The following is a 23,329-nucleotide window of genomic DNA, read 5'->3' on the forward strand; positions in this document are numbered from 1 at the left end:
GACCACCGGAAGGCTGAATCTGGACTTACAAACAAGAAAGACTTATAACTTCTTGTATGTACACTTTTGGAGAAATTCAACAATATCATACTGATGAATTTATTAATTAAATTCGGGGAAGTCTTTGAATGGCACTTCTATCCCTCTCCTATGAAATGTTATTAATCAATACCTTCCTACCATGTTAACCTATGTAGCAGGGGATTTGCAATGGGAAAAAGGACTTGGGCCAGCACCAGGGCTTACAAAAACATATGTTATAAGTACTTTGCTTATATCTACAGGACCCCCACCCCATGTGCAACTAGGGGAGACTTTAGGGGTTCTGAATCTGTAGAATTATTGCAGATCCTCCCTCTACAGTGCTCCTAGCATCAAAGTTGAATTTGAGCAGCACTTTACCACAATGTGGGAAGTAAAATTTCACTTTACCCAGGCATATAAAAACTCATTTTATAAGGGTGTACCTTATACATCATTGAACCCCCACCCCTGGGATACATAGGGGAACCCCTGGGGGTCCCACATATGCCAAAACCTTGTAGGCTATCCATTTTTAAGTGCCCCAAACACAAAAGTCGAGTTTGGGCACAATCTACGTTTTAAAAGCAGTCCTGGCACCCGGGGCTGTTTATAAACTGACCTCAGGCTTCAGCAGTGCACACATGCAAGTGCAGAAAAAGGCTGCTGGCCTCTAAACTGCCATGCCCCAGGGTACTGGGGACTTCTATGTAGTTTCAAAACCCCTGCCCTATTATATACTAAGGGCCTATAGGGGAGGTCATGCCAATCATAGCGGTACCCCACCATACCATTGTGTACCCTAGTATATGTAGGTGTTTTAACTGTATTCTAATGTGTCTCTTTAAGCATAGCACACAGACAAAGACCATGTGTGGCAGATGGGGGGCCCCCTGCCAGGGCTTGGGTTTAGGAATAACATTTTACTTTACGTAAAAAATAATCCATAGCAATTCACTGAAAATACAAAGATTAATGTGACATTATAGATCGGTATGGCAATAATATCTTACTTTACATTTAAAAAACTCTTTGACTTGATGTAAGATGAAAAGAGATCTCATTCCATTTTCTTTAATACTTTGTTCTTTGTTTTCTTCCACAGGGCACTAAGATGTTCACACCAGCAGCACTGACCTTCAAGAGGGGCGTGTTCTTGGCAGTTTCTATAATATTTATTCTCAGCTTCTGCATTGAACATAGGCTGCTGAAGGTAGGAGCTATGTGGCCATAGAACTGTTTTCAAATTGAGAAATTTGCTGTTACCAGATGCCCGGGTTTAGGATAGCTTGTGAAGTGCACTGTGTGCAGAATGATAGTGTATCCCCTAGGGCCCCTTGGGGTTCTTTTTCAGGAAGTGATAACTCCCTCATCTGTCTAGAGGTGATTTCCAGTGAAGTGTCATGTGTGTAGCCAAATGTTTTCATAACATGGATGCATCCAGAGTAGGTCTGTGCATGTGAAGGATTTGACTGGTTGGTGTAAGTGACTCAGCGGTGACATTGGGGCAGTCAGATATGCAGATGTAAAAGCCATCTCCTGCTCATGATTCTCCTGTGGTGGTGGCTTCTCATTTTGGGTGGAGGAGCATTGCCCCTCCTGCTGCGGACACAGCAAAAGTAAAAAATAGAATGGTGATATAATGACTTTATTACCATTTTACTTTTTCTCTGCCAGCCCAAGTTGAGTGTGAGGGTGGGGCAAGGCCATTGCTGCTGATTGGCAGCAGGGAGAAGTGGTGGCTGGCTATAGCAGTTTGAAGTGCGCATGCCACTTTAGCCGTTTGTCTTGCGACGGCCAGCCTGACATGCACTCTTTAAACCTCTCCAACCTGAGCTGTCTTAGACAGCCAGGTGGAGAGAAGGTACAGGTACCCAGTGCCTGGCTGAGCACGGAGCCAGCCCATACCACCCACTCCTGCCACTTCTCTCATGCTAGTTGACAGCATGACAACAGCATCCGATTGATTAGGGGAGAAGGCTCTGGGGTCCCGCGCTCGGACGACGAGTAGAACACCACGACTGGAGGATGTGTAACCAGTGGAAAACTAAATATTACATTTTTATTTTAAAATATTTGATCAAGGTAAACAGTAACTAAATTGCTGACATGCATTACATTAACGTTTTAAAGCTAAACATTTTGTGCCTCATTTACAAGGTTTTGGCGCAGGGCAATGCCCCAAGGAATCTTGCTGCGCTACCGTGAATGAAAAGAAACCATATCTATGAGATACGGCGCATTCCTGTCCTTTCCCCCGGTTCTGGTGCCCAACGGGCTGCCATGTGCTAATGCAGGTACCCTTGCGCCATGGTGCAAGGGTGCCTGTGCTGCAGGGCTAATTGAGCAGGAAGGGACATCTCTTAGCACAAAAACAATCAATTGAGGCGATTTCCCCTTTCTATGGGTGCTGCAGAATGAAGCTCACTTAAAAAGAGGAAAAATTAGGAGAAATGAAAACATTTCTCTCTGCTGCTCCTCCCTAACGCCACCCCTGGGGTGACATTAGAATCTGACTCATTCCAAGGTTTATGATTCCGCATAAATCTGTGAATGCTTCAGAATCCACGGGTGGTGCGTGGGAACACCCACATCAACATCTACGGAACGTCCCTTTGATGCAGTGTTCTTTGTGAAAGGTGCACATATTTACAAGGCCATGAAAAGAGAAGTAAATTTGCTTTTTGCACCACCGCAGCGTCAAAAAAGTGACGCTCCGGTGGTGCAATAGTGCTGTTATGGACCTTGTAAATGAGGCCCTTTCACTTAAAAAAGTTAGAGCCTCATTCAGGAGGCCCTGCTGGCACTTTTGCTTCCTATTCATTGGCTTCATTGTCACTCTTCTTTGTGGTCTTCTAGTTGGCCAGTGTGTCCTGGCATCACTTCCTCTTTTATCAGTTGGAGCATGGACCAAGTACTGATTGTTTCAGGTTGATTGCTTTCCTTTTCACTGGTCCCATTGTGATTGTGGTACTATTACTAAGCTCTGTTGCTGTGCTTTTTAAACCAGTGTGGTCACTTTCATTTTACTCATATTTACCAATTGACAGTTGCTGTCTAAACTGTTTACATTATAGCTGCCTTGAAAACTGGGCCCAATTAACAGCAGCTAGGTGTGTGCGCGGGCATCATGCTTACAATCATTCTGCATTCCCTAAAAGAGCCGCCACACCTGCGGGCGACCCTGCATCAGCTCATTCTCAGTATCATGTTGCGTTGTGTGATCTTCTGTAAGATTTATTACTGGTCTTCCAACCTCTCTGACCTTTTATTTGCAGATCTAATAAGACTTGAGATTTGGCTACCAATATTTTTAGAACATTTTTTGTTTCTAAAAAAACCTCTAACAAGGGCTTTAAACAAGGGGCCTCATTTATGAAAAGTGACGCATCGCTGCGTGAAAACAGCGATGCGTCACTTTTCACTGCGCACTCCTTACGACATTCCTGATGCGTCATATTTAATGTATGACGCATCATGTCGCAAGGAGTTACAGATACGTCAGTATTTCTGACGTATCTGTAAGCGCAAAAGTGACGCATTGCTGGAGTGTGTCACAAAAGTGACGCAACTTCAGCAATGCGTCCTTTCACATGGGGAAAGCCCCATGTGAAAGGGCTTGCGTCAGTCTTACGCCTGCTGTGAGGCAGGCGCAAGATTTTGACGCAACAGCGTCCTAAAAGTGACGCAGTGAAATCTCATAGATTTCACTGCGTCACTATTACGAGGCTTTTTGCAGGGGAACGCCCCCTCTGCATACATCATACCTGACGCAGGTATAATGTGGCGCAGGGGTTTAAAAAGTGACGCATCTACCTAGATGCGTCACTTTTTAAATATGGCACAATGAGGCGCATTTTTTACACCGCTGGTGCGTCACTAAAAGTGATGCACCGGCGGCGCAAAACTGACGCAAGGCCTCATAAATAAGGGCCAAGGGTTTTAGGCTCTCCTAATACTTTCCATTATTAGGAATCCTTATCACTCTCATTTCCCTACTTTTCATTTGTCAGTGGGTGCACTTCACAATCTCCTTTGCGTCTCCTTTATATGGTTGTCCCTGTATGGAGAATGGAGCATGGACCAAGTACAGCCTGATCGTTTTATTAGTGTCCTTCCGCTGTTCGTGCTCGGACTCCGACACTTTCGTAAAAAGTCTTGCTTCCCCGTTGTTAGTTGCACCTGCCGCAGCCCTCCCATATTCCCTTATTGTTTTTTATTTTATTTTTCAGTAGCACTGGTGGCTCGAGAAAATGGTGGGGAATTGATGGGGTACATTTTCATTTTGCATTTTTGTATAAACTGGGAACATGTCACAAGGCCGTTGGACTCATCATGCTACTGATACATTCAATCTCTATTGTTTTTTGACAGAATTTACATAATGCAAACTTGGCCTGACAGTATGGGAGCACTTTACATGAGCATAGTTACATTACATAGGACGTGATATACTAAAAAATATCCACCTTACCTTGGCGATCAATCTTCTTTGCACACCTGAGGACTGTAGTGAAGAGCTGTGTATGCCGGTCACGGGTAAACTAAAGCATCACACACTTCAGCCAATGGAAGTACTGCTCTCATGCTGGCTATCATAGTAAACAGCATAAGAGCACTGCAGGGATTGGATAGGACAGGCAAACACATTGGTTCCTCTGAAACCAAGGGGCTCTGTCTCTGGTTCCCCCTCTCCCTGACAGCGATGCCTGGGAATGCCTGAACTGCCATGTCAGGCTGGGCACAAGCACAACACCGGTCAACCTGACATGCGCAGTTCAGCTTCACAACCTCAGCTGGTGCAGGAATAAACCAGGCCTCTCAGAAGTACACCTCCTACCTGCCAGGATAATGTATGAGATGTAATGGCTTGCAGGCAGGGGGTCAACTCCCCCATACCCCTTTTGAGAAACTGACCCTGACAGTTCCCTGCCTCGCGTGCTTCCCCCACCATACCCCGTGCCCCGTGCCCCGTGCCCCATGCACCAGGTTTCTTTCCATTCGTGTTTCTCCCAAGTTATGTGAGTTCTCCATCATCTGCTCTCCCACTTACTCACCACCTCCTGAGCTCCATGTTGTTCTGTCTACTTGTGTGCTTTCCCCTCTCTGTACATCAGACCTCCCACGCTCTGTGCTGCTATCTTCGCCTGTGCTCACAGTTGTCTCCTCCTTTTCTTCTTATCCCTCTGCCCCATGACAGTCTGTCCCTCGGGTGCATCCCCACTCATGACAAACTCCAGCCCCCTGCACTTGTGTAAGGGCTCCATCAGGAGATATGCAGTGCATGTGGAGGTCCAGGGGTCCATCCTCCAGGGCCCCCCATGGCTGCTGTCAGTGGCTGCCACCTCCTGGCCCCCATGGCTGCTGTCAGTGACTGCCACCTCCTGGCCGCCCATGGCTGCTGTCAGTGGCTGCCACCTCCTGGCCCCTCATGGCTGCTGTCAGTGGCTGCCACCTCCTGGCCCCTCATGGCTGCTGTCAGTGGCTGCCACCTCCTGGCCCCCCAGTGGCTGCCACCTCCCTGCCCCTCATGGCTGCTGTCAGTGGCTGCCACCTCCTGGCCCCTCATGGCTGCTGTCAGTGGCTGCCACCTCCTGGCCCCCCAGTGGCTGCCACCTCCTGGCCCCTCATGGCTACTGACACCTCCTGGCCCCTCATGGCTTCTGTCAGTGGCTGCCACCTCCTGGCCCCTCATGGCTGCTGTCAGTGGCTGCCACCTCCTGGCTCCCCATGGCTGCTGTCAGTGGCTGCCACCTCCTGGCCCCTCATGGCTGCTGTCAGTGGCTGCCACCTCCAGGCCCCCCATGGCTGCTGTCAGTGGCTGCCACCTCCTGGCCCCTCATGGCTGCTGTCAGTGGCTGCCACCTCCTGGCCCCCCATGGCTGCTGTCAGTGGCTGCCACCTCCTGGCTCCTCATGGCTGCTGTCAGTGGCTGCCACCTCCTGGCCCCCCATGGCTGCTGTCAGTGGCTGCCACCTCCTGGCCCCCATGGCTGCTGTCAGTGGCTGCCACCTCCTTGCCCCCCATGGCTGCTGTCAGTGGCTGCCACCTCCTGGCCCCCCATGGCTGCTGTCAGCGGCTGCCACCTCCTGGCCCCTCATGGCTGCTGTCAGTGGCTGCCACCTCCTGGCCCCCCATGGCTGCTGTCAGTGGCTGCCACCTCCTGGCCCCCCATGGCTGCTGTCAGTGGCTGCCACCTCCTGGCCCCTCATGGCTGCTGTCAGTGGCTGCCACCTCCTGGCCCCCATGGCTGCTATCAGTGGCTGCCACCTCCAGGCCCCCCATGGCTGCTGTCAGTGGCTGCCACCTCCTGAGTTTCCTTCAAGCAGCTGCCATTTTCCACATTTACCGCCTAGTCCCTCTGACTGTTTATGCAAGCAGAGTGGGATTTCCAGAAAAACCCTGGGGCTCATCATCCAGTGCTAATGTGTGAATGGTGTGAGGGGCCTGGTTAAAATTTTGCACACCCGGTGACACTTGTTTTCTTTGGGCAATTCATCGTTTGACTAAGTATAATCTTTGTTGCGCATACTGGCGGCTGCCTTCGTTAAGACATGTGCTATCTTTAAGCGCTTCAGCCCCCAAAGTATGGGTTGTCAACGCTATGTATGAGCTACAAATAAAACACAAGGATATTTTTACAAATGCCATATAGATATATTCATGTCCTGGTCCAATCACATATTGATGGTCAAACATCTTGAGCCTGGGCCCCTCCACCCTTGATTGTGGTGGCTCAGTTGATTAATGCATCTACTGCTCATTGTAATTGTATTTATATAGTGCTTACTATCCCCTGACGAGGCATTGAAGCGCGTTCGGAGTAGTACTCTAGTCCGGAACTCAGAAGGGATTAGAATAGGGAAATAAGAGTTAATTTGAACAATGGACATGCGAGCCTGTGAGTTGGATGAATAGGATCAGGGAGGGGTACAAGAGGGGAAAGTGTTATTAGGGAGAGAGGAGGAGATAAGTGAAAGGGAGATGGTCACCACCAACCTGCTCGATGATCTAAACAAACCGGCCGGATCCTTGGAAAAGCTGCAGGAAATGCAACGCTGGAATACAAGACTGCTGCTGGTCTACACTGTCCTGGGCATGCTAGAGCAGGCGCAGAGGGTGTCCCAGCACTTCCTCTGACCTTATATGTCCCAGGTGGGCCTCGTCCGCTAAGATGGCATCACTGGTCGGGCCCCCACGCAGATTACTTCTGGAGCTAAGAGGCAGGTGGGGGCAGGGCTCCCGCCTGTGTAGCATCTAAGGGGGATGTTCTTAAGCACATGTGATAATAACCTCAAAATTAGCTTAATGCAACTCTTCACATCGCAGCGTATTGCAGGAAAATAATGCAATGTTAACATAGTATTCTCAACAAGGCGGTACCATGCGATAGACTCATGTAACGTGTCAAATTACTGTGTTAAAACTAGCGCAAGGACGACAAAACGTGAATCACAAACAGAAAAATAGTAGCGATGAGGGCAATCGCGATACAAAAATCAGCGATAACCAGCGACAGGCCTGCAATTCCCATGCGTTATGCGGTAAAATGCAACATAGAAGCAGAGTAAAAAAACGGTGAGATGACAATGTACGAGTACAACCCCACATCCGTGAGGTAAAACAAATGACCTCTGTCCCGCATCAAACAGGCATCTCCTCACAGTCACAATGTACATTGACATGCAGTCTGCATGTGAACTGTGCCAATGCGGAAACATACATAGAACACACTATGAAACCGCATCTCCCCTTCAGTGGCGTAACAAAGCTTGAAAGGGCCCCTATGCCAAGTACATGCATGGGGCCCCCACACTCTCCGGACCCAGTCTGAAGCTCAATGGCCAGGGGCCTGCCAGTGCCGGCGGGGGCCCAGGAGCTTCGGAGCCCCAATCCCAGCACTGCGGCCGTCTGCGGGGGCTGTGGGGGATTTTGTTACGCCACTGGTTTGATTAACAGGTAGGTGATAGAGGGGAGTACTGGGGGAGCGGGTGAGGCAGGAAAGATCTGTTGAGGTTTTGCTGGATGGCGGCAGTAAAGACATATCTGTTGTTTGCACTGGAATGCTTTCTGAGTACAGGAATTATTAAACTGAATTTTTTAACAAACTTTTAATTTTGGGGGAAAATAAAGGCACGAATATTCACCGCGCTACTCACAGGTGGAGCGGGTAGTTAAGGGCAGGATTTTCTTACCCTGGGGCACAGGAGGGGGTACCTAGATCCAACGCTCACCCGGACGCCGCCATCTTGAGCGGGCCAAGGTCAGTGCTCTAGGCTTTCGCAGACCCAGCACTTCCAAAGCAGGGCTGGCGCGACCGCGCAGCGGGCATGCGCAGCGGGCGCGCCGACAGCGTGCCAAAGGCAAGCCCGTCTGCGCCCGTACGCGCCGGTCCCGCGCCTAGCACCACAACCCCTGGTCGACTTCCATCAGAATCCCAGCCAAGTCGGGTCTACGACAGGGACTGCCTAATGAATTTGAATGTTGGAGGTAGGGAAGAGAGCTGCATTACTTTTAGGGCAGATATGGACATGCAGGCTGGCACTCTGGCTGCCCGGCGTGTCAAGCTGGTCCTTTAGACATCCTTTGTAAACCAGTTCGGACAGCTACCAGTATCTACAAGCACAAAGGGGAGGGGACATCGAGCAACATTAGGTGCCTTTTGAATAATGCCAGATCTCTGGTAAAGCACAGCCTGGAGTGCGCCAAGATGATTAAGGATAATAAGGTAAAAATTGCTTTTATCACTGAGACTTGGACAGATGCAGCCTCTGGGCCAGATATAGTGAAAGCTATCCCAACAGATATATTAGTTTTGTACTGGACAGACCCTGTAAAAGGGGAGGGGGTCTGGCAGTTATTTACCATGCCTCCATCAAAGGGTCCTTTCTGTCGGTGGTCTCCGAGACGTGCGAGGCTTTGGGGTTTAAGCTCACCCTCTCTGATCATCAATCCCTTGAGGGTTGCCTTCTCTACAGACCCCCGGGACAAAGGCCCATTTTTTAGAAACAGCTGGCAATATTCTAGAGGAAGCCCTGTGCGCCAAATCTTTGACAGTACTAGGAGATTTTAATTTCCACCTAGAGAGTAGTTTGGACCCGGATACGACTGCATTATCGGAGGTGTTGCACGGGGTGGGACTCACTCAGGTGGTTAAGGGGGCTACGCATCTGGCTGGCCACACGCTGGATGGAATCTTTACGAATTACCCTGATGTGAAGTTCGTTAAGATTGATCCCGTTGCCTGGGCTGACCATGCTGCGGTGATGTTTAATATCGCGAGTACCTGGTTGCATAAAGCTAGGCAGGATAGGAAATCAGCGAGGACATGCAGAACCTGGAAGAAGGTTGATGGAAGTGCGCTGGAGGACCTTTTGGAATCCTCCATGATCACTTTGACAGCAGATGTGAACAAGGCGGCGGCCACGTATACCAATTGGATAGACCGGGCGTGTATCACACTAGCCCAGTCAAAATACTGTCGCCCCACTTGCTTCACTCCATCTGCTCCTTGGCTCTCTGAAGAGCTCAGGGAATTCAAGTTGGTATGCAAGAAACTAGAACGGAACTGGCGTAAAAATTACTCTGAGTTGGATAAACACAAACTTAAATCCAGTCAGAGGGTATATAAAGATATGATAAGGAAGGCCAAATGTACATACTTTTCTGAGCGTATTGAGGGGGCTAGGAATTCACCTAAGGAACTCTTCAACACGGTCTCTAGCATGGCCTTTCCTAAGCCAGTGATCATTCCACCCAGTGAGGAACTCTGCGAGAACTTAGCCAAGTTCTTCTTGAGTAAGGTGGAACTTATTTTCACCGCACTTGAGCCCCAGGTGGAGCAGAGTTTATTAGCTGGTACCCATAGGAGTCTTGCCGCCAACCCACTGGAGTCAAAACTCCCAGCGTTTAGCCCGGTGAGCTCCGAAAAAATTAAAAAACTACAGTACGCTACAAAATCGGGCTTTCCACGTGACCACTGCCCGGTGTAAGTGGCAAAGCTGGCGGCAACCCCGATAGCCGGCACCCTCGCCAAGCTTTTGAACCTGATGTTTGAAACAGGGGAGTTTCCAACATGTTGGAAACGAGCATCTATTGCCCCTTTGTTAAAGAAAACGACTTTGGATATCACCGATCCTAATAGCTATCGGCCCATTGCCAGACTGCCGCTGCCAGCCAAACGTATAGAGAAAGTCATGAACTTTCAGCTCTGCGTATTTTTGGGATCCACTCAGGGCTTGGACAAAGCCCAACATGGGTTTAGGGAAGGTAATAGTACAGAGACCGCCCTGATTAAATCAACCGAGGAGATCAGGAAGGCGATGGATGCGGGGGGCCGAGCAGCACTGGTCCTCCTTGACCTGTCCGCGGCCTTCGGCACGGTCCACCACAGTATTTTGGTGGACCGTTTAGAGGGCTGCGGGATCCAGGGGAGGGACTTGAACATCTTGAAAGCCTTCCTTACAAATAGGGTCCAGGTGGTGGCCCTGGGAGAGTTTGAGTCAAGACCTTTCGAACTCCCAGGGGGGGTTCCCCAGGGATCGTCTTTAAGTCCCACCCATTTCAATATATATGTCTCTTCTCTTGCCCCGGTTATCCGTTCATACGGATTTGAACTAACATCTTATACATATGATACTCATATTGTGGTATCACTGCTGCCGGGGAGAGAAGAAGGCGTAGCCGCCAAGCTTCAGGAGTGCATGACAGCAGTCAGCATTTGGATGGCTAGAAATTGTCTAAAATTGAACTCCTCCAAAACAGAGGTTTTATTCTTTGGTTCCAATGTCAACTTTTTGAGTCCTAAGTGGTGGCCAGAAGAGATGGGAACCCCCCTATTCCTGTAACGAAGGTTAAGAACCTGGGAGTTCTGATCGATAACCATCTCTCCTTCAAACCCCAAGTAAATGTGTTGACCTCTTCCATCCACTGGGCTTTGAAAATCATTAGGAAAATCCTTCCCTTCCTACCGGATGGTTGCAATAAAACGGTGGTGACGGCACTTGTGCTCTCCCGCCTTGACTATTGCAACAGTCTTTTCTTGGAGGCCCAACAGGGGCTGCTTAACAAACTGCAGGTTCTGCAAAATGCGGCAGCCTGTCTTATTGCGGGTCTACCCAAGTTCACATCCATCTCTCGGGAGCTGAGGAAGCTACACTGGCTCCCAGTGCATAAACGGATTATGTTTAAATCAATGTGCATAGGGCTTCGCTCGCGCTCTATAAATACTATAAATAATAAGAAGAATTCATCAGTGATTCCCACTTTCCCTCCTTGGCTGAATATGGCAGATATCCCAGCGCCGAGATGCTCAAGGGCCTTCGCTCGCGCTCTATAAATACTATAAATACTATAAATAATATAAATAATAATAATAGTTTTTAAGGCGGTCCATGGTTTGGGCCCATTGTTTCTTCAGCAGCATTTCCAATGGTACAAACCGGGCAGACAGCTTAGGTCAGCTAGTATGGAGCTGATTAAGACTTCTCGTATTAGGAAGGCACGCTGGGGGGGCAGAAGCTTCGTCAGTGGGGCGGCCAACGCCTGGAATGCCTTACCTTTGGTACTGAGACAAAGCATGGACCTGATGGCCTTTCGGAAAAGTCTAAAAACGTGGCTTTTTAATCACTAGGTAGGAGGCTTGAAACCGACGGGAGCTATCACTACAGTGCCAGGACACCGGTTGGTAACAGCGCGCTCTATAAAGGATATAAATAAAATAAATAAAATAAAATAAGACAGGCAGAAGGACTCAGTGATGGTTGGGATGGTTGCAGGGCAGTCAGTTCTAGCTCGCTGTGGTGGGGTTGTGATCAGTGACTGGGAAGGTTGAACAGAAAGGGTGCACAAAGGACTATAACAGTTGACTTTAGGAATGTGTGGAATGTGGTGGTCGTTTGGCTGGTCTGGGCTTCTTCTGGAGGATTAAGGGTGAGAATGGTAGATCCAATTAATTGTATGATTGAGGTGAATATTAGGCTGTAACACATATGCTGTAGGGTGTTGAGTTAACCTGGTACATTGAAACAGCCTTCAGCACTTTAAGGTAGTGTTAAGTGCTTCATTGCACAGTCTACCTTCGTTCTACCTTATTATGGTGTGTATTTTTGTGCACAGGTGGAGAGTGAAGAAAAGAGAGTGAAGGGGGCGTTTCACACCCCACAGCGTGTACCCAGGAAGGGACGACTGCAGAACCTGGACAACATGAGGTGTTTTGGGCAGGAAGTTCTGCCGAGTGCGGCAGGGTCTGCAGGAGCTCAGAGCTCAGCAGCAGAACTTGCCAAGGTGTGAGTGGAGGATACAAACTGAGGGAGCTGAGACTGCTTCCGAGGCTGCCGGCGCAGGACTGCCACTCCTTCTGCTCCACACTCACCTCCCAGTGCCTCCAGCTTATTTTATCTCTCCCCTGCTGGTCTCTCTCCACCTCTACTGATGTTTCCAGCAGTGCTTAATTTGTAATTAAAAAAAAGGATGTGCCATGGTCATTCTCGTGAGGTCACTGCAGTCTGCACCACCCGTTGCCCCTGTCAGCACCGCCAATGGCCGCACAAACACAACTACTAATCATTGCACTCCCACAAGAGTGACAATTCAGACTAATGCAGGCCCCCAAATAAATAATAAGATATTATTCATTTTAATGTACACTGACTTATTAAACACTGTTGTGCTCATCTCAACGTTTGACAGACAACACCACCATGTAGTGGACTTTTATAAGTACCGGTGCTGACAATTAAGTGCTGGGCCGAGCACCGGAATCCACCGGCTCAAATTAAGCACTGTTTTTCAACCTTAGGACAGTCCGAGCAGCAACTGGTGCCTAAGGTGTGAAAAACAGGACAACACTGAAAGCCGGGATGGAGGCTACTCAGAAGAAACCGCCTTCCACAAGAGGCACAATGTGCTGGACAGCAGGCTGTCCTCCAACCAGCCCCACCATTGCTGCGCAGGGGTTTAAATGCACCAGCCCTTACTCCATTGCCCCTGGGGGAGATGGTGAGCGTGCTCTCATCTGCCTCACTGGTTGGTAGTTTCATAGACCAGAAGCAAGTGGACCCAGAGAATTAAAGATTAAAAATGCAATTATTCAATCATCCATTCAAGATTGACCCGCAGTGGTTCCGGAGTGTTGACTCTGTGCTGGGCCGTTTTCTGTGGGCTGGGGGTGCCTCCAGGGTGGTGCTACGCACATGCTTCCTCTCTACATACTGCGGCGGCTTGGCAACCGCGGATATCTTGTCCTATTATCAGGCCTCCCATCTCCTTGTGCTTAACGAGTGGTGGTATGGGGACCGTAACGATCCGGCCTATGCCCTGGAGCACTATCTGATGGGTGGCGCTTCCCTCCACACCTTGCTGTACTCGGCCAGGCGGAGGCGGCTGCTTCCGCAGGTTACCCAGGTGGTTTTCGCGGTCTGGCGGCGGGCCTTGCACCGTATGGGTTGGTGGGGTAGACTGACGGCCGAGACTCCATTATGGCATAATGGCCTACTACCGGCGCTGGCGTCCTTGTCTGGGTTCGACGGCTGGGACGCGATCGGGATCTCATCCCTCGGCCATGTTCTCTCTGGCACTACCCTTAAGTCCTTTCAGGACCTCAGTTCTGAATTTAGCATGCCCCGGTACCAGTTCTTCCGCTACCTCCAATTTCGTCATGCTCTTACCCCTAGCCTAGTGGGCTTGGAGCAACTCCCCGACTTTAGCCCCATCGAGGCGAAACTTTTTATGGGAGACTTGGGCGACAAGAAGGTCTCCCAGATATACCACTCCCTGGTCACGCACTGCTCCCCTTCCCTCTCGACATTCATTGAAGGCCTCCTGGGAGAATAATATTGGTCCCCTGGATGAGGACGACTGGCGTGAGGCCCTTGAATCTCCTCGTGGTGCTGCCATAGCTGTCCGCCTCCGCTTTATCCAGTTCAAATACCTTCACCAGGCTTATTACACTAGGGACCGGCTATGGCGGGCGGGCCTTATAGCAGCTCCGGAATGCCTGAGGTGCGGTACTGAAAGAGGGACGCTTTTCCATACTGTGTGGTCCTGTGAGAGACTGACCCGGTTCTGGGCAGGGGTTTGGGACTGCTTATCGGAGGTGTTGGGGTGGGACCTGCCTCGTACCCCTAGGCTGGGCCTTCTTCATGTTTTGGAAAATGTTGGGGGTAACATTTACAATTTACAAAAGGGGGTGGTGATGAACAGAGTGTCTGAATTGAGCAGACCACTCTTACCCAGTCCAAAGATCAGGGCTTGATCCATCACCGTTATTTATCTCACTGCCCCATCCCAGCTCAGAACCTGGCTATATGCAAATCAGTCTGTCCCTGGCCCAGTGCATCATGGGAACAGGGCAGACTAAACTACCAAGCCAATTCTTTACCAGAAAGGAGACAAGCTACCGGGGACCGGTTTCTGGCATTTCAGCCTCTTCGGCCCGGCTTGCTTGAATCCTGATGGAGAAGTGAGAAAGGGACTCATGTCTGAGTATACCCTGCCACACCTATAGTGGCCAAAATCGATTTACAAAAGGGGTGGTGATGAACAGAGTGTCTGAATTGAGCAGACCACTCTTACCCAGTCCAAAGATCAGAGCTTGATCCATCACCGTTATTTATCTCACTGCCCCATCCCAGCTCAGAACCTGGCTATATGCAAATCAGTCTGTCCCTGGCCCAGTGCATCATGGGAACAGGGCAGACTAAACTACCAAGCCAATTCTTTACCAGAAAGGAGACAAGCTACCGGGGACCGGTTTCTGGCATTTCAGCCTCTTCGGCCCGGCTTGCTTGAATCCTGATGGAGCAGTGAGAAAGGGACTCATGTCTGAGTATACCCTGCCACACCTATAGTGGCCAAAATCGATTTACAAAAGGGGGTGGTGATGAACAGAGTGTCTGAATTGAGCAGACCACTCTTACCCAGTCCAAAGATCAGGGCTTGATCCATCACCGTTATTTATCTCACTGCCCCATCCCAGCTCAGAACCTGGCTATATGCAAATCAGTCTGTCCCTGGCCCAGTGCATCATGGGAACAGGGCAGACTAAACTACCAAGCCAATTCTTTACCAGAAAGGAGACAAGCTACCGGGGACCGGTTTCTGGCATTTCAGCCTCTTCGGCCCGGCTTGCTTGAATCCTGATGGAGCAGTGAGAAAGGGACTCATGTCTGAGTATAATTGATTTTATCCACACTATGTGTGGGAGGGTATACTCAGATGTGAGTCCCTAGCTCATTGCACCATCAGGATTCAAGCAAGCCGGGCCGACGAGGCTGAAATGCCAGAAACCGGTCCCCGGTAGCTTGTCTCCTTTCCAGTATAAGAATTGGCTTGGTAGTTTGGTTTGCCCTGTTCCCATCATGCACTGGGACAGGAACAGACTAATTTGCATATAGCCAGGTTCTGAAGCTGGGATGGTGCAGTGAGCTAAAAAAACGATGATGGATCAAGCCCTTATCTCTTGACTGGGTAGGAGTATTCTGCATCATTCAGAAACTCTGTCCATCATCTTTTCCATAATTGATTTTATCCACACTATGTGTGGGAGGGTATACTCAGATGTGAGTCCCTAGCTCATTGCACCATCAGGATTCAAGCAAGCCGGGCCGACGAGGCTGAAATGCCAGAAACCGGTCCCCGGTAGCTTGTCTCCTTCCCAGTATAAGAATTGGCTTGGTAGTTTGGTTTGCCCTGTTCCCATCATGCACTGGGACAGGAACAGACTAATTTGCATATAGCCAGGTTCTGAAGCTGGGATGGTGCAGTGAGCTAAAAAAACGATGATGGATCAAGCCCTTATCTCTTGACTGGGTAGGAGTATTCTGCATCATTCAGAAACTCTGTCCATCATCTTTTCCAAAATTGATTTTATCCACACTATGTGTGGGAGGGTATACTCAGATGTGAGTCCCTAGCTCATTGCACCATCAGGATTCAAGCAAGCCGGGCCGACGAGGCTGAAATGCCAGAAACCGGTCCCCGGTAGCTTGTCTCCTTCCCAGTATAAGAATTGGCTTGGTAGTTTGGTTTGCCCTGTTCCCATCATGCACTGGGACAGGAACAGACTAATTTGCATATAGCCAGGTTCTGAAGCTGGGATGGTGCAGTGAGCTAAAAAAACGATGATGGATCAAGCCCTTATCTCTTGACTGGGTAGGAGTATTCTGCATCATTCAGAAACTCTGTCCATCATCTTTTCCAAAATTGATTTTATCCACACTATGTGTGGGAGGGTATACTCAGATGTGAGTCCCTAGCTCATTGCACCATCAGGATTCAAGCAAGCCGGGCCGACGAGGCTGAAATGCCAGAAACCGGTCCCCGGTAGCTTGTCTCCTTCCCAGTATAAGAATTGGCTTGGTAGTTTGGTTTGCCCTGTTCCCATCATGCACTGGGACAGGAACAGACTAATTTGCATATAGCCAGGTTCTGAAGCTGGGATGGTGCAGTGAGCTAAAAAAACGATGATGGATCAAGCCCTTATCTCTTGACTGGGTAGGAGTATTCTGCATCATTCAGAAACTCTGTCCATCATCTTTTCCAAAATTGATTTTATCCACACTATGTGTGGGAGGGTATACTCAGATGTGAGTCCCTAGCTCATTGCACCATCAGGATTCAAGCAAGCCGGGCCGACGAGGCTGAAATGCCAGAAACCGGTCCCCGGTAGCTTGTCTCCTTCCCAGTATAAGAATTGGCTTGGTAGTTTGGTTTGCCCTGTTCCCATCATGCACTGGGACAGGAACAGACTAATTTGCATATAGCCAGGTTCTGAAGCTGGGATGGTGCAGTGAGCTAAAAAAACGATGATGGATCAAGCCCTTATCTCTTGACTGGGTAGGAGTATTCTGCATCATTCAGAAACTCTGTCCATCATCTTTTCCAAAATTGATTTTATCCACACTATGTGTGGGAGGGTATACTCAGATGTGAGTCCCTAGCTCATTGCACCATCAGGATTCAAGCAAGCCGGGCCGACGAGGCTGAAATGCCAGAAACCGGTCCCCGGTAGCTTGTCTCCTTCCCAGTATAAGAATTGGCTTGGTAGTTTGGTTTGCCCTGTTCCCATCATGCACTGGGACAGGAACAGACTAATTTGCATATAGCCAGGTTCTGAAGCTGGGATGGTGCAGTGAGCTAAAAAAACGATGATGGATCAAGCCCTTATCTCTTGACTGGGTAGGAGTATTCTGCATCATTCAGAAACTCTGTCCATCATCTTTTCCAAAATTGATTTTATCCACACTATGTGTGGGAGGGTATACTCAGATGTGAGTCCCTAGCTCATTGCACCATCAGGATTCAAGCAAGCCGGGCCGACGAGGCTGAAATGCCAGAAACCGGTCCCCGGTAGCTTGTCTCCTTCCCAGTATAAGAATTGGCTTGGTAGTTTGGTTTGCCCTGTTCCCATCATGCACTGGGACAGGAACAGACTAATTTGCATATAGCCAGGTTCTGAAGCTGGGATGGTGCAGTGAGCTAAAAAAACGATGATGGATCAAGCCCTTATCTCTTGACTGGGTAGGAGTATTCTGCATCATTCAGAAACTCTGTCCATCATCTTTTCCAAAATTGATTTTATCCACACTATGTGTGGGAGGGTATACTCAGATGTGAGTCCCTAGCTCATTGCACCATCAGGATTCAAGCAAGCCGGGCCGACGAGGCTGAAATGCCAGAAACCGGTCCCCGGTAGCTTGTCTCCTTCCCAGTATAAGAATTGGCTTGGTAGTTTGGTTTGCCCTGTTCCCATCATGCACTGGGACAGGAACAGACTAATTTGCATATAGCCAGGTTCTGAAGCTGGGATGGTGCAGTGAGCTAAAAAAACGATGATGGATCAAGCCCTTATCTCTTGACTGGGTAGGAGTATTCTGCATCATTCAGAAACTCTGTCCATCATCTTTTCCAAAATTGATTTTATCCACACTATGTGTGGGAGGGTATACTCAGATGTGAGTCCCTAGCTCATTGCACCATCAGGATTCAAGCAAGCCGGGCCGACGAGGCTGAAATGCCAGAAACCGGTCCCCGGTAGCTTGTCTCCTTCCCAGTATAAGAATTGGCTTGGTAGTTTGGTTTGCCCTGTTCCCATCATGCACTGGGACAGGAACAGACTAATTTGCATATAGCCAGGTTCTGAAGCTGGGATGGTGCAGTGAGCTAAAAAAACGATGATGGATCAAGCCCTTATCTCTTGACTGGGTAGGAGTATTCTGCATCATTCAGAAACTCTGTCCATCATCTTTTCCAAAATTGGAGGTAACATTTACAAACGTCATCTGTTGTTGCTGGGGCTTGTGGTGGGGAAGAGGGATCTGGCACAGGCCTGGAAGAGCGAGCGTGCCCCCTCACTCGGTGCCTGGAAGGCAGGCCTCGACATCCTCATGGGTCTGGAGCAGCCTGTTTTCGAAGCCCGGGGGTGTACCCGCAAACATTACAAAATTTGGAAACGGTGGGCGGACTACAGGGGCCTGACCCTCGACCCCCCCATGGACATTGATGATGCACTGCCTTCAGATGTGGATTCCGTACCCTAAGCTGCTGGCCAGCACCACCTCTTGTTTGCCATCTTATGTTGCTGGACTGTGATCACGTGCACTGGGTTAGGGTGGGATAAGGGGTGGGTAGCTGAGGGAGGGGTTGGGGGGTGTTTTTGGGGTTGGGTGGGTTGGGGTAGTTAGGAATGTATCGTTCTATAACACTGGGTTCAATGCTATGTCAATGCTGTGTCTTTTCCTATCTGTCGTTGACAGTCTCCTCCTGATTGTGGAGGGCTGTACTAAAACTTGCTTGAACTCGTAATAAAAATAGTTTTGAAAAAAAAAATGCAATTATTCATGGTGACTGACAGCGCCAGGAAACCTTTTTGGTGAATGTGCGCTAAACAAATTTGGTATAATATAACATAACATATTACAAAATGTGAATTACATTTCCAACAAAGTAATGACTGAACGGGGATGACCCATTATCATATTTTATGCATGTTTTCCTGTGTGCCAGTCAAAAATGTGAATGACACCTTCAAAAACCAATAGCTGAAGGACGCAACCCAAAACCGGTATCTATATATTTGTTTATCACTTTTATTCTTCAGTTTACATGCTCTGGTAGACAGATAATCATGTCTTTCAAAGCACTACACTCACCGCCGTGACGGGAACGGCTTGGCCAGCAGCCAGCTCCCTTCTCCGCTCCAGAACGCCGTGAGGGAAACGGCCAGCGAAGACCACAACTCCCAGGTGCCCCAGTGGCAGAGGCGCACCTGGGACGTTAGACACAGCGCCCGGAGTTGCCAACAAAGAGCGGAGCGCCGAGCGCTCTGTGGGGGCAAAGCACTACACTCACCGCCGTGACGGGAACGGCTTGACCAGCAGCCAGCTCCCTTCTCCGCTCCAGAACGCCGTGAGGGAAACGGCCAGCGAAGACCACAACTCCCAGGTGCCCCAGTGGCAGAGGCGCACCTGGGACGTCAGACACAGCGCCCGGAGGCGCCAACAAAGGGCGGAGCCCCGAGCGCTCTGTGGGGGCAAAGCACTACACTCACCGCCGTGACGGGAACGGCTTGACCAGCAGCCAGCTCCCTTCTCCGCTCCAGAACGCCATGAGGGAAACGGCCAGCAAAGACCACAACTCCCAAGTGCCCCAGTGGCAGAGGCGCACCTGGGACGTCAGACACAGCGCCCGGAGGCGCCAACAAAGAGCGGAGCGCCGAGCGCTCTGTGGGGGCAAAGCACTACACTCACCGCCGTGACGGGACCGGCTTGACCAGCAGCCAGCTCCCTTCTCCACTCCAGAACGCCGTGAGGGAAACGGCCAGCGAAGACCACAACTCCCAGGTGCCCCAGTGGCAGAGGCGCACCTGGGACGTCAGACACAGCGCCCGGAGGCGCCAACAAAGAGCAGAGCGCCGAGCGCTCTGTGGGGGCAAAGCACTACACTCACCGCCGTGACGGGAACGGCTTGACCAGCAGCCAGCTCCCTTCTCCGCTCCAGAACGCCGTGAGGGAAACTGCCAGCGAAGACCACAATTCCCAGGTGCCCCAGTGGCAGAGGCGCACCTGGGACGTCAGACACAGCGCCCAGAGGCGCCAACAAAGAGCGGAACGCCTCCCGTCCCGTGGAACGCCTCCCGTCCCGCGGGACGCGCGCGGGCGGTACCGGGCTGAGCCCGGGCAGAGGGCGGGCCGTCTGTGGCCGTCAGAGGCCGGAGGAGGCTGGGCTGGGCTACCCCCCTTGGCAGTCCCTTCTTATCATCTTCGGGACCTACTTCAGGTCAGTGATAAAGCATATTATATTGTCTAAATAACAGTTTTGAACTATGGGGAAAAAGACACTGGCAGTAACTAGGCCAAAAGACTCGCTTAAATTGGCTCACCCAACAACCACTATCACCCCGCGGCCAACATTGACCACCATTAATAAAATGCTCCAGAAAACAATTGATGTTGTTGCGACTGCCATTAGAATACAGAAAGGCGCTTCTCACTCCCATCAAGCCTGCCCCCCCTTCTGTTGAACCATGATAATGCAGTGGACTCTTTACTTGTTGCTTCCTATGCAGGACTTCCAGGCATAGACTTTAATGAGAACTGCATAATTGTGGATACGGCCCCATTGACACAATTCACCCCAGGTAGCAGGTTATCATCAACTCCCACCCTGCTCAGGTCTGACATGAATATCAGTCAAGATTCCTGTGCACCATTGGTAAACGACCACCCACGTTTAGATGGTAATGTCTTACACGTGGATTCCGATATATCAATTACCGAGGGAGATAAAAGCGATAGCATCCCTGTGCAAACCCGGGGCCAAAAAGCCAAAAGAAAACAGAAGCACCTAGATATCGAGTCATCACCAAAAACATATAGAACTAAAGGAGGGCGCAAGCGCAACCAGAGGGCTCCTGCCCCCGCAGAACAGGAAAGGAATAAAGGAAAAGACGAAATTATGGCAGCAAAAACCCTGCCCACAGAAGTTACTGCAACATCAGGGAATGAGGCATTTTGGGGGAGGATGGAGACATTATTGTCCACCCTCCTAGGCTCAATTAACCAACAAATCCTAAATTTGGATAAAAGGTTGAAAGTGTTGGATGATCGTGTATCAAAATTGGGCGCAGGGCAGATTTTAACTAACAAAGCTGATGTTGGGACACTAGGTTCTATTAAGGCTAAAAACAGTGGTCCCAATATTAATACCAATTGAAAAATAGCGGGCCATAATAATCCAACCCCAACCACGCTCGCACCTAGTACAAGTAAAAATCAACCCCCAACCAAACACGCTCCTAATCTAAATACAACTAAAACAGCCAGTGTGGCAAGGACAGACCCTAACACTGATAAAAGTAAAAAGGCCCCAACCCATCAACCCAAGAACAATCTCCAAAATCGCCCCATAGTTCAACCTGAATCTAACATATCAAATAATACGAAGAAGATGCCTACCCGCATCAATCTCCCTCCTGAATGCGGGGCATACGTGTTGATTTTGGTCAACATGCCTAAACTAAAGAATGACCAAGAGGAAAATCACACAACTCTTAATAACAGGATCCTCTACTGGTTATCCACTAATTGTAATTTTCCAATGGAAGGAGCAAGGGAGATCATTCAAACGCAAAGAGTCGGGTGGGTGGGTCCACTGAGAAAAAAGTTTGAGGGAGACTGCGTAGTCATAAATTTTAGGTCCCCACAATGGGCTCAAAAAACCCTCGCTAATGCACCACTACCCTCACCCTGGGAATTCAATACGCCTTTGCTCCCCCTGGGCTATTTTTACAGACATCTAGCCCCAGCTCCCAATCCCATGTTTAATTCGGCCGCGCAACTTCAGGAGCGAAATCTTGAAATCAGGGACCTATATCCATTCCACCAACTGAACCAAGATTTCAACCCCATGAATCGCCCAGCCCAGCGCTATCAGGCTAAACTCATGGGACATTCGACGACATATCCACACTTCCCCATTATGCCCCGGCATAATTACAGCGAGAGGCCATACTTCAGTCCCAATGTAAATTCCAATCCAGGTTATAATGAGTTGAGGCCCATATACAACATCCCAACCTATAACCGGTTTGAATATGCCTTCTCAAACTTAGAAGAACAGGACTGACTGGGGATAAAGGGAAGTAGTGATGAATGTCGAGATGCAAGCGCCAATATTGAGGAATATTTACCCCCGGTGTCAGCTATTTCAACTCGGGAAATATTGGCACAAAGCCATACTATCACACCTGCAACTACAGAAGAGGTTGTATTTTTCACATCAACTACCCCTATGCAGAGTACAGCTAAGAATGTTAGAAGTAAATCAATCAGACATACCAAACATTGTGATCTATCCATTCTTTGCTGGAATGTGGCAGGACTAGAGTCAAGATTGTCAAACCCAGAATGGGCCCAGATACTGGATGGCAAAGACATAATTATGTTCCAGGAGACCTGGGCCGTGGAGAACCTACATATTGAAGGGTATCACTGTTTCAGCGTGACAGCACCCAAGCCAGACTTTGGACGTGCAGTGGGAGGCTTGTTTATTGGCATCAAGACACTGGCCGGCGGCACAATCACAGACCTTTCAAGAGGACACCCGAACATTCAGATTTTAGAGTTCAAGCGAAAGACCCGGATTTATTTAATCAACTTTTATAAGAATGATTTTTGTTCTGTTCCTAACAAAAACCTTGAAGCACTCTCTAAGACTTTACGGAACCTTGAAACCAGCTTTGTAACTGGGGAGGAAACAGGGATCCTCATTGGGGGAGACTTTAATGCAAAAATTGTTAATAATTGTAGCACTGAGGACAGAAATCACTCAGACCAGGCCGAACGCAGGGGTATTGAACTAGCTAATATACTAACCGAGCACAATCTAAGTAATGTTATGGATACAAGTCATGCTCCTAGCGAATTCCATGCCCCTACGTTCAGAGGGCGGGACTGTTCCTCCACAATTGATTTTATTTTTATGTCCCCCTAATTATTAGACTGTGTGACAAAATCTACAGTGATAGAAACCTCATTTGGTGACCATAACCCCCTCAATGTGACGCTAAAATTAGGCCGCAATAAGGTGTATGCAAACTTAAATGGGGCAAGAGATATTACACCCACAGGCGATGGCCTGCACCTGAAATGGAGGGGAGTCGACAGTGGGGCCGTACTAGAAAGTGTAAACAGGGTACACCCTAACCTAATTACTTCTTGCCTAACTATGGATGGGAACTGCCACAGGATAATCGATGATTTCGGTAAACTGTGTTCAGCAATAAAAGCTTCTTTGTCAGTCCCATTAC

General features: G+C 49.3%; 1 protein-coding gene across 2 annotated transcripts in view; it reads left to right on the top strand.

Annotated features, from left to right (window-relative positions):
- The window catches only part of LOC147710065 (NXPE family member 4-like), a 249,187-nt gene that overhangs the window by 123,860 nt on the left and 101,998 nt on the right, over positions 1–23,329 (top strand). For both annotated transcript variants that reach the window (XM_086920719.1, XM_086920720.1), the window contains exon 2: positions 1,127–1,234. In XM_086920719.1, coding sequence (XP_086776845.1) covers positions 1,136–1,234 — 99 coding nt within the window. In that variant the 5' untranslated portion in view covers positions 1,127–1,135. The remainder of the gene's footprint in view (positions 1–1,126; positions 1,235–23,329) is intronic.

The sequence above is a fragment of the Lissotriton vulgaris genome, chromosome 5 (genome assembly GCF_964263255.1).
Source record: "Lissotriton vulgaris chromosome 5, aLisVul1.2, whole genome shotgun sequence".
Taxonomy (NCBI): domain Eukaryota; kingdom Metazoa; phylum Chordata; class Amphibia; order Caudata; family Salamandridae; genus Lissotriton; species Lissotriton vulgaris.